Raw genomic sequence first — 11088 nt, 5'->3', positions numbered from 1 at the left:
TGCTTACTCACAGTGACTGATGACCAAGGACCCCCAGATCCCGTTGTACTTCCCCTTTTCTCAATTTAACACCATTCAAATAATAATCTGCCTTCCTGTTTTTGCCACCAAAGAGCAAACCTCACATTTATCCGCATTATACTGCACATGATAACCTCACATTTATCCACATTAAACTGCATCTGCCATGCATCTGCCCACTCACCCAAGTCACCCTGCATCCTCATTGCATCCTCCTCACAGTTCACACTGCCACCCAGCTTTGTGTCATCTGCAAATTTGCTAATGTTACTTTTAATCCCTTCATCTAAATCATTGATGTATAGTGTAACTGGCCACCACAAGTCACTGCCTGCCATTTTGAAAGGAACCCGTTAATCCCTACTCTTTTTTTTCTGTTTGCCAACCAATTTTCTATCCATGTCAGTACCCTATCCCCAATACCATGTGCTCTAATTTTGCCCACAAAAGACACAAAGTGCTGGAGTAACTCAACAGGTCGGGCAGCATGTCTGGAGAACACAGATAGGTGAGGTTTCGGGTCGGGACACTCTTCTACAGACTGCTTGTAAATTAGTAATATTTTCACTGAAATACATTCCCAAGAAATGAAGCAGACACTTCAGAAAGTTTATATTCCGAAAACACGAAACAAGACATTCCAGATGCGGGAATCTTGCATCGAACACGATGAATAGAAATGCATTTATATACTTGTGCGTTTCTCAATCATTCTGCCACAGCTAGTACATCAATATTCTATCATTTTTCTTCATTAACTCCTGGTTAATCCATGTGCTAGATTCTGGTTCGACTAATTCAATGATGGATTTGTTTAAATTGATGTATAATTACTGAATCGACTTATCTAAACTATGATCTGATTCTTGGCAAAGTTTGCTTTAGCGTTTTAACACTAGAATTTAGAAATAGGTAGTTCTGCTATTTCTATATTTGGATATAACACGAATCGGATATAACACGACGGGCGAATCATGGAATTTATATTGTGCGAGGTGAATTGGTTGTAACACGATTTATATCAGGGACAGGGGCTCAGCTCAGCCTTACAGCACTTGCAACGCTAGAGACCCGGGTTCGATCCCGACTACGGGTGCTGTCTGTATGGAATTTGTGCGTTCTCCCCGTGAGCAGGTGGGTTTACACCGATTTCGTTGGCTTCCTCCTGCACTCCAAAGACGTGCAGGTTTGTAGGTTAATTGACTTGGCAAAAGTGTAAATTGTCCCTAGTGTGTGTAGGATAGTGTTAATGTGCAGGTGATCGCTTGTCGGTGCGAACCCGGTGGGCCGAAGGACCTGTTTCGGCGTTGTACCTCCACACTAAAGACAAAGCGCTGGAGGAACTCAGCAGTTATGAACTTATGAACATTTGCAAAAGAAAGCTAGGTTGTAGACCGACCTCCTGTCAGTTGGCAGAAGTTCTACGGTGATGACGTCAAGGGAGTTCCATGCGGAAATGGTTAGACCATTGTACAGGCACAGCATCCCAATCATTATGGCTTCACTGTTCCCAAACCACAGGAAAAAGCAGCTGATCCCAGAGAGAACCATGGAGCCACCTACGGAGGTTGCAAAGGCAATAGGTTTCAATATGAAACAGGCACAGAAAATGCTGCAATATATGGCATCGCCAACTTGTGTATGTGAAGGAAAAAATAACAATCAAAGATAGTAATGACGATGGGAATAATAACAATCACAAAATCACCTGCCCAACCAAGAAATTACTTGCATTTTCAGGACTTCAAAAGATTGAGTTACGTTTAGTTTTTAGATACAGCGCGGAAATTGACCCTTCTGAGTCTGCGTCGACCAGCGATCCACACACACTAACACTACCCTACACACCAGGGACAATTTACAATTTTTACCGAAGCCAATTAACCTACAAACCTGTATATCTTTGGAGTGTGGGAGGAAACCAGAGCACCAGGGGAGAACCCACGTGGTCACAGGGAGAACGTACAAATTCAGTACGGACAGCACCCGTAGTTAGGATCGAACCTGGGTCTCTGGCGCTGTAAGGTAACAACTCTACTGCTGTGCCACCATGCCACCTCCTAAAAATCCTTACAGCTAATGAAGCATATGTTAAGAGATTGGAGCGGATGGGCTTGTACACCCTGGAGTTTAGGATGAGAGGGGATCTTATTGAAACATATAAGATTGTTAAGGGTTTGGACACGCTAGAGGCAGGAAACATGTTTCCGATGTTGCAGGAGTCCAGAACCAGGGGCCACAGTTTAAGAATAAGGGGTAAGCCATTTAGAACGGAGACAACAAAACACTTTTTCTCACAGAGAGTTGTGAGTCTGTTGAATTCTCTGTCTCAGAGGGTGTTGGAGGTCGGTTCTCTGGATGCTTTCAAGAGAGAGCAAGATAGGGCTCTTAAAGATAGCGGAGTCAGGGTATATGGGGAGAAGGCAGGAACGGGGTACTGATTGGGGATGATCAGCCATGATTACATTGAATGGCTCCTATTGTCTATTGTCTATTGTCTATTGAAGCACAGATTGCTTTATAGTTTTATAGTTAGGTGGGAAGCTAATCTATGCACAAAAGGGTCCCAGTTACCAGAGCAAGAAACATTCTTGTAAAATAAAGTAAAATAATATAATTGTCCGATTAATTGAATGCCAACTTTTCTCATCATGCCTCCTGTTGTAGTTCATCAAAATATTGGCTAATTAATTTTGGCTTCCGAATTCCATTTTGTGGCAAACATCTTTACTTTAAAATCTAGAGCTTCTTAAAAATATCCTGTGCGTCTTAACAGATTGCTATTGAGAAATGAGATTGCGGTAACATCCCGAACGATGTTAACATACCGGGGTTGTTAGCAGATTGCATTCTGATTTTTACAGGACGTTGAATTTCGAAGACGTTTTGTGAATAAATTGAGAGTGAAAATGAACGTGCAAAAACGTTGTAAATTGTGGAAAGTACATTTACAATTGAACCCAGGGGTACATATTGGATTCTTGGACGTTTAATTTTGGATGGGAATTGTCCATGTTGATCTAAGGCAACACTTGTCCCAGCCCACTAACCCTGTGTTTTCCCTCCGGTAATGGTAGGATTCCCCCTTTTGCGTGAAAATCATCAACAAAGGTCCAGAACCAGCTGATAAAATTGCTGCCTCATCTTTCCTTTGCTCTCAAAACAGTTGGGCTGAAGGGCCCGTTTCCACACAGCGTGACTCGAATTACCAGAGCAACAAAGGCCCAAGTATTATAAAGAAAAGTGTGTTCTATGAAAATCAATCCCTGCTCCCTAAACTAATAATTAGATGATACCCCCAGATGAATGCCTTTGATATTCCTAGCGTTTTATGTATTGGAACTAAGAAAGCTGGAAAAAAGATTTACAAGGATGTTACCAGAACCCGAGTGCCTGGCCTATAGGGAGAGGTTGGGAAGGCTAGGACTGTATTGCTTGTAGTGCAGGAGGCTAGGGTTTGATCTTATAGAGAGGTGTATTAAATCAAGAGGGGAATTGATAATGTGGATGTACACAGTCCTTTACCCAGGATAGGGGAATCAAGGAACACATATAGGTTTAAACTGAAAGGGGCAAGATTTAATGGGAGGTATGATGCTGCTGCACCCGCTGAGTTCCTCCAGCTTTTTTGTGTACCTTCGATTTTCCAGCATCTGCAGTTCCTTCTTAAACAAGATTTAATGGGAACCTGATGGACAACCATTTCACTCTGAGGGTGGTGTGTATATAGAATACGATGCCTGAGAAGATAGTTGAGGCAGGTATGATATAATTTAAAAGACACTTGGACAGGTACATGATAGGAAAGGTTTTGAGGGATATGGACCAAATGCAGGCAAATGGAACTAGCTTAGATGGGGCTACTTGTTCAGCGTGGATGAGTTGGCCTAAGGGCCTGTTTCCGTGCCACATGACTATAAATCCAACAAACAGGCAGAATTTCAGCCAAGTGGAATTCCAAGAATTTTCTGTCCTGACCACCTAATTGTATCCCACTGGGTGGCAAGAGAGAGCAAGTGTAGAGAGGAATCATGAACAAGCTTTGTGCTGTCCTATCCAGATACCCACATGACCTTCAGACTGAGATACTAACAAGAATTTTTACCTGTTTTGCTCTTTCCCATGCCAGAGCCAATAAACTCATTGGTATTAGTTTGAATACTGCGCTGGGTAATATTGGCTAATTCAGAACAATTTAGAAAGCAAACCTGCTATTTAATTCATTCCAGGGTCAAGTTGAGAGCAAAGTTCTCTTTCCAAATAATAAGCAAAGGAATCTTCACAAGATGGTTAGAATCAAACTGGAATCAATTCTATTCTTAAAGGGCCTGTCCCACCTGCATGCGGCTAGCGCGACCAAACGTGGTGGCTTGAGGCGTACGGCCTCGCGATGCCGGTCCCACTTCCAACCGCGGAGGCGTCTGGAGTTGTGCGGGGCGGGTCCCGACATCATACTCACCAATCAGCTGGGCAGGAGGCGGGCCGACTGAATTTGGACGTCGCACGGCGTCGGGCGGTGATGTCATCGCGCAACGCCACACGCAAGGCTTACACCGTCGAGACGCTGCATACGGCGTCAAGACGCTGCGTACGACGTCGAGACGCTGCGTACGCTCGTCGAGGCGGTGCGTACGGCCTCAATGCGGCTGCGGGCTGACAGGCCGTTGTCACGCGGAATTTTTGAACAGTGTCAGTTTTTCAGAGCCCTAACGCGAGGTCAGGACCATACGCCTCTGGCGATCGAAGTGGGACCGGCCCCGCGAGGCCGTACGGCTCAAGCGACCACGTTAGGTCGCGCTCGCCACATGCAGTCGCATGCTGGTGGGACATGCCATTAACACTACATTAAATGAAGTGGGTTGTGAAACTATCAAGTGCTCATTACCAAGGAGGTCTCAATCATCTAAAATGTTTGCAAAATCAAAGGAGACTTTACCTAACATTGTCAAACGTCCAATTCTATCCATGAGCAACGCGGAGACAATATTTCCCGGCAACACAGCCAGCGTTCCAAGGAAGTTGACAAAATATATCCAGTAGGCACTGTAGTCTTCATCATAGTTAATCTGACATCCTTTCTTATTGTGCAGGAATGTAGTGTTGATAAACAGACAGTCAATGAATTTAGATTCTTCAAGATCTGAAGAAAATCAAGAAATGCACATAAATTTTACGCTTGGCAATGATTCAAAGATTAAATTATTAATCAAATAACTTGACGGTCGGTATTTCCGCCTTATTATCCCTCATTATCCGTGTAAGCGGCTGCCAAGAAAAATCAAAGTGGGTAAGCACAGGAAGCAATACTGGAAAACTATGCAGTTAATTATGAAAATATTTCCTCTCAAACTCTGTAGGCAACATTCAAGTTAATATTTCACAAGGCGTAGTATTTATTGTAGGTGGTTGGCTGTGCTATATTCCCCTGGGTGAGATACGTAGTGTGAAATAACTACTGTATATATATATATATATATATATATATATAGTCCCAAACCTATGGGAATCTCCCAGTTGAGACCAAGCGTAAACTTGGTGGACATTTCACTGAACATGTGCTTGGTCCAAAAAGTCCTATCCTGTTTGCTCTCGATTTTAACTCCCCTTCCCATTCCCACTTTGACATTTCTCTCCTGGGCCTCCTCCACTGTCAGCGTGAGGCCACGTGCAAATTGGAGGAACAGCACCTCATATTTCACTTGGGTGGCTTACAATCCGGAGGTACGAATATTGATTTCTCTAATTTCAAGTAACCCTTGCATTCCCTCTCTCTCTGCCCCTCCCCCAACCTAGTCGTCCTGCCAGTTCTACTGTTTGCAACCATATATCCCTTCATCATCACCTCTTTCACAACCAACAATGGACCATTGTGGGCTCTGCCTTTACTTGGTCATCGGTGCCACCCCTGATTTTGTTCTGCACCTCTTCATACTCCTAGTTTCCCTCCCCTCTGACTCTCAGTCTGAAGAAGGATTTCGACCCGAAATGTCACCAATTCCTTTTCTCCAGAGATGGTGTCTGCCCCGCAGAGTTACTACTGCATTTTGCGTCTAGCTTATAGAATTCTTCTGTTGGTTATTGAAGGAAGATGTATGAATAAGTGGTTTTGTCTTTGATAAGATCGCACACAGCGTGATTTCTTCACTGATATCACATTAAGAGATAAATTTGAAATCCAGATGTGCCAATGTTCTTCTCGCCTCATGTTGAAGTTCCCACTCTCCCACCCCCTCTTTCCCATTCCCCACCAACCCCTTCCACCTACATCCTTTCCTCTGGCTTCACATTTCACTCCGCCTCTCTCCTAAATCAAACAGCTTTTTTATCTTTTTTGTCCACCTATCTGTCAATTACCTACCCCCCCCCCCCCCACCCCCGCCCACCCCCCCCCCCGTCACCTGTACCCTCCTCTCACTTGTGCAGGAAGGAACTGGAGATGCTGGTTTATACTGAAGATAGACACAAAATGCTGGAGTAACTCAGCGGGACAGGCAGCATCTCTGGAGCAAAGGAATAGGTTACGTGATTATTCCTCTTCCGCCTAACCCGCTGAGTTAATCCAGTATTTTGTGTCCATCTATCAATTGTCAGGCTTTGTCCTATGGCCCACCTCTCTTCCAGCTTTCTCCACCCCCCCATCTGAAGAAAGGTCCAGACCCAAGTCATCACCTATCCATGTCTTTCCCGGATGCTACCTGACTTGCTGAGTTACTCCAGCACTTCATGTGTTTCTTTTTGTAATTTAGCATCTGAGGTTCCTTGCATCTATGTAGCTGATGAATTGTCACGCATGACAGCATTAGTGTTGGGTCGGTAGGTGATCAGAGTGCAAATGATAAGATGGCAGAGTCCAGCTTCTCAGGCTATTAAGCACTAAAACTTACAAATAAGCTCTGAACTACATAGACTTGGGGGCATTGGTTTTGTCTTTTTGCACTATTATTGGTTGTTTTTATGTGACGTTTGTGCTTATGTGTGTGTGTCTGTTTGCGGGTGTGTGTGCGTACATATATAACACACATACATGCATACATACACATATATATATACATATGTGTGTGTATATTATGTATGTATTGTGCATATACACACACGGAACTTTATTTTTTGTGTATATATTGTTTACCGTGTACAATGCTTACATATTCTGTTGTGCGGCTGCAATTAAGAATTTCATTGTTTTATCTGGGACAAATGACAATCAAACACTCTTGACTCTTGGTATACACACTGACCTGTATTATAGAATAGGGTTTCTGTAAATGTGCAGTTCTTAAAATAGGTCGATATAGATGTCACATCTTCAAAATAACAGTTCTTAAAGAGGGAATCTTCAAAGATTACCGATTTAAACTTCATGATGCTGAACCTATTAATAAAGGAAATACATATTTTAATGCTTATTAGGAAACAAGGAACTGTAGATGTTGATTTTACCAAACTGTAGAAGTCTGAAGAAGAGTCTCTTGCCCAGACTAGAACCTTTATATTTAATGCAGAGATAGATAGATTCTTGATAAGTACAGGTGATAAGGGAATTGAGAACTAGAGGACATGGGTTTAAGGAGAAGGGAGGGGGAGGGGAGAGGGAGGGGGGAGATTTAATGACAACCTGAGAGGTAGCTTTTTCACAAAAAGAGTGGTGGGATGGACCGAGTTGCCGGAGGAGGTAGTTGAGGCAGGGACTATCCCAACGTTTAAGAAACATTTGCACAGGTACATGGATTGGACAGGTTGAGAGGGATATGGTTCAAATGCAGGCAAGTGGAACTAATGTAGTTGGGACATGTTGGCCGGTCTGGGCAAGTTGGGCCGAATGGTCTGTTTAGTGGGAGAGTCTAGGACTAGAAGTCACAGCCCCAGAATTGAAGGACATTTTTTAAGGAAGGAGATGATGAGGAAATTCTTCAGACTGAGAATGGTGAATCTGTGGAATTCTTTGCCACAGATGTCAGTGGAGGACATCAGTGGATATATTTAAGGTAGAGATAGATATATTCTTCCCATTCCCCTCCCATTCCCCATCACTTCAACTCCCCCTCCCATTCCCCATCCGACCTCTCTGTCCTGGGCCTCCTCCAAGGCCAGAGTAAGCAACACCGGAAATTGGAGGAACAGCACCTCATATTTTGCTTGGGGAGTCTGCATCCTACCGGCATGAACATTGAATTCTCCCAATTATGTTAGCCCTTGCTGTCTCCTCCCCTTCCTCAGCCCTTGGACTGTCTCCTCCCATCACTCAGCCCTCAGGCTCCTCCTCCTCCTTTTTCCTTTCTTCTCCCCGCCACCCCCCATCAGTCTGAAGAAGGGTTTCGGCCCGAAACGTTGCCTATTTCCTTCGCTCCATAGATGTTGCTGCACCCGCTGAGTTTCTCCAGCATTTTTGTGCACCATAGATATATTCTTGATTAGTACAGGTGTTAGAGGTTATGGGGAGAAGTCAGGAGAGTGGGGTTATAGATAGATCAGCCATGGTTGAATGGCTAGAGTAGACTTGATGGGTCGAATGGGCTAATCCTGCTCCTGGAACTGATGAATGTGTTTGACCTTTGGCAAGCTATGAGATAAATGACCAAGCCGTTCCTCACCTGTCCTTGATGTACTCTCCATTTGTGTGGATTTGGTTCTCCAGCGTAAAGTTGAACACAAAATCTTCGACTCTTTCTCCATAAAACTTTTTCACCCGGGATGCATACTCATCGGCTTGAAGGTGCTTGATGACGTCAGGAAACCAGACAGAGAGACCATAGTAACTGAAACATAAAAGAGTGGGCTAAGAGACTTGCGTCTGCCAGAAGATGCAGACATTAGAACAGAAGGATGTTGATTTCTATTCATCTGATGCACAGGAAGCAATTTGCTCCGACTCTTTGCTGTTTATGCAATTAAATCTGTTTAGTGATGCTTGAGAGAAAATAATGGAACGCATGATGTGATAACACACATAATGGATGGTTTCATAATTGATTAATTAACCGACCACTGCGATCCGTGGGTAGGAAATAACTGGGCTTCAAACATGCCAGCACTGGTTTCTTTCCACCGTTCCAGCGATTTTCAAGGAAAAGTGCAAACGCGTTTTTTATTCATGAAAATATGTCCCCTCCTTTGCTGCACCCTCAGGCAGTCCCGCAGTGTGTCTCATTCAATTTGCACAGGGAGGCGCAAGTGCATAATTGCTGCGAAATAAAGATGTCTCGAGTTTGGGCCAGCACAGCAGTGTATCTCACCTCACCTTGGATGCACTCACTCGAGCGTCCTGCACGGGTCATTAGATAGCATATAGTTTAGCTTAGTTTATTGTCACGTGTGCCGAGGTACAGTGAAAAGCTTTTGTTGCGTGCTATCCAGTCGGCAGAAAGAAAATACATGATTACAATCGAGCCGTCCACAGTGTACAGAAACTTGATTAAAGGGAATAACGCGGATAATGTTTAGTGCAAAAAGTCCAATCAAAGATAGTGCGAGGGTTTCCAGTGAGGTAGATAGCAGCTCAGGACCACTCTCTAGTTGTTGGTAGGATGGTTCAGTTGCATGATAACAGCTGGGAAGAAACTGTCCCTAAATTTGAAGGTGTGGTGTTTCATACTGGGATAAGCTAGCGGGAATGAGCTGCTCCTGAACCTGTAACGTTACAGTTCAAAGCGATAGCAAAAGCAAGTTATTTTGGCTGAGGGCCGCCAATGAGGTAGATAGTAGCTCAGGACTGCTCTCCGGTTGTTGATAGGGTGATAGGTTCAGTTGCATGGTAGCAGCGGGAACCCTGACTGATTATCCCAAGAGCAATATGACCAGGTACAGAGAACAAAGGGGGACCCGGGCAGGGGTGGGGAGGGGGAGACGGCGCCGAGAACAAAGGGGGGGAAACCCTGCGGTGAGGGGTTGGGGTAGTGGTTGCTGCCATGTGCAGCAGCAAGCATTAGATGGGAATATTCGGTGAACGTTTGTAGTATTTTGTTGATGCCAAAACGTGGCGCCACTTGTGCACTGTCAAGGCGAGGTCTGCCACATGTTTTTACCGGGTTGTTTGCAAGACAAAGCACTTCACTGTACCGAGGTACATGTGACAATAATGTATCATTGAATCATTGAATCATTAAATAGTCACTCAACAGGGGGTAGATCCAGGCAACAACATTTTTTGGCACATTCTACTGTCTTTAATTACAAAGTTGTGCTTGGAGATTTTTTAAATGTCATAAAATTTTCGATACTAATTGATTGGGCTACAAAATATTGAATGAGATTCTCCCAAGAGATTTGTTTGGTGGTAAAATTCCAATCAAACCGAACTTCAGAACAAACTAAACACACTTCACTTTGATCTCCATTGCCAGAGTGAGGCCCAGCGCAAATTGGTGGAACAGCACCTCATATATCACTTGGGTAGTTTACACTCCAGTGGGATACACACATTGACTGCTCTAATTTCAGATAGTCCTTGCTTTCTCCTTCCTTCCCATCCCCCTTCCCAACTCTCCCACAGCCTACTGTCTCCGCATCTTCCTTTCTTTTTTCTCCGCCCCCCCCCCCCCCCCCCGACATCAGTCTGAAGAAGGGTCTCGACCCGAAACGTCGCCTATTTCATCTCTCCATAGATGCTGCCTCACCCGCTGAGTTCCTCCAGCATTTTTGTCTACCTTCACTTTGAAGACATTTTTTTAATATACTGACCTGATTTTAACCTGACATATTTAGTCAGGGCCTGTCACGCTAAATGACCCGAGGTTCCTGTTCTTCTCTACTTGCCTACTTAGTTTAGTTTACTTTAGTGATACAACATGAAAACAGGCCATTTGGGCCGCCCACCAAGTCAACACCGACCACCAATCGCCCGTTCACACAAGCTCCATGTTATCCCACTTCTGCAACCACTGCCTACACACTAGGTGCAATTTGCATAGACCACTTAACCTACAAACCTGCACATCTTTGGGATGTGGGGGGCAACCGGCGCACCCGGGGGGAAGCCCTCGCGGTCACAGGGAGAAGGTTCAAATTCCATACCGACAGCACCCAAAGTCAGAATTGGTGCCTGGTCCCTGGCACTGTGAGGTAATAGCTGTA

At 44.4% G+C, this 11088-nt stretch overlaps 1 protein-coding gene across 2 annotated transcripts in view; it reads right to left on the bottom strand.

The window, feature by feature from the left end:
* sv2ca (synaptic vesicle glycoprotein 2Ca) overlaps positions 1 to 11088 on the bottom strand; it is a 215782-nt gene that overhangs the window by 13073 nt on the left and 191621 nt on the right. For both annotated transcript variants that reach the window (XM_055631380.1, XM_055631384.1), the window contains exons 9-12: positions 8610 to 8774; positions 7257 to 7390; positions 4958 to 5161; positions 1421 to 1580 (exon numbers count right to left, since the gene is read on the bottom strand). In XM_055631380.1, coding sequence (XP_055487355.1) covers positions 1421 to 1580; positions 4958 to 5161; positions 7257 to 7390; positions 8610 to 8774 — 663 coding nt within the window. The remainder of the gene's footprint in view (positions 1 to 1420; positions 1581 to 4957; positions 5162 to 7256; positions 7391 to 8609; positions 8775 to 11088) is intronic.

Source organism: Leucoraja erinacea, chromosome 3, assembly GCF_028641065.1.
Source record: "Leucoraja erinacea ecotype New England chromosome 3, Leri_hhj_1, whole genome shotgun sequence".
In the NCBI taxonomy this organism is placed as follows: Eukaryota; Metazoa; Chordata; class Chondrichthyes; order Rajiformes; family Rajidae; genus Leucoraja; species Leucoraja erinaceus.
This window is presented reverse-complemented; position numbering and strand designations above follow the sequence as displayed.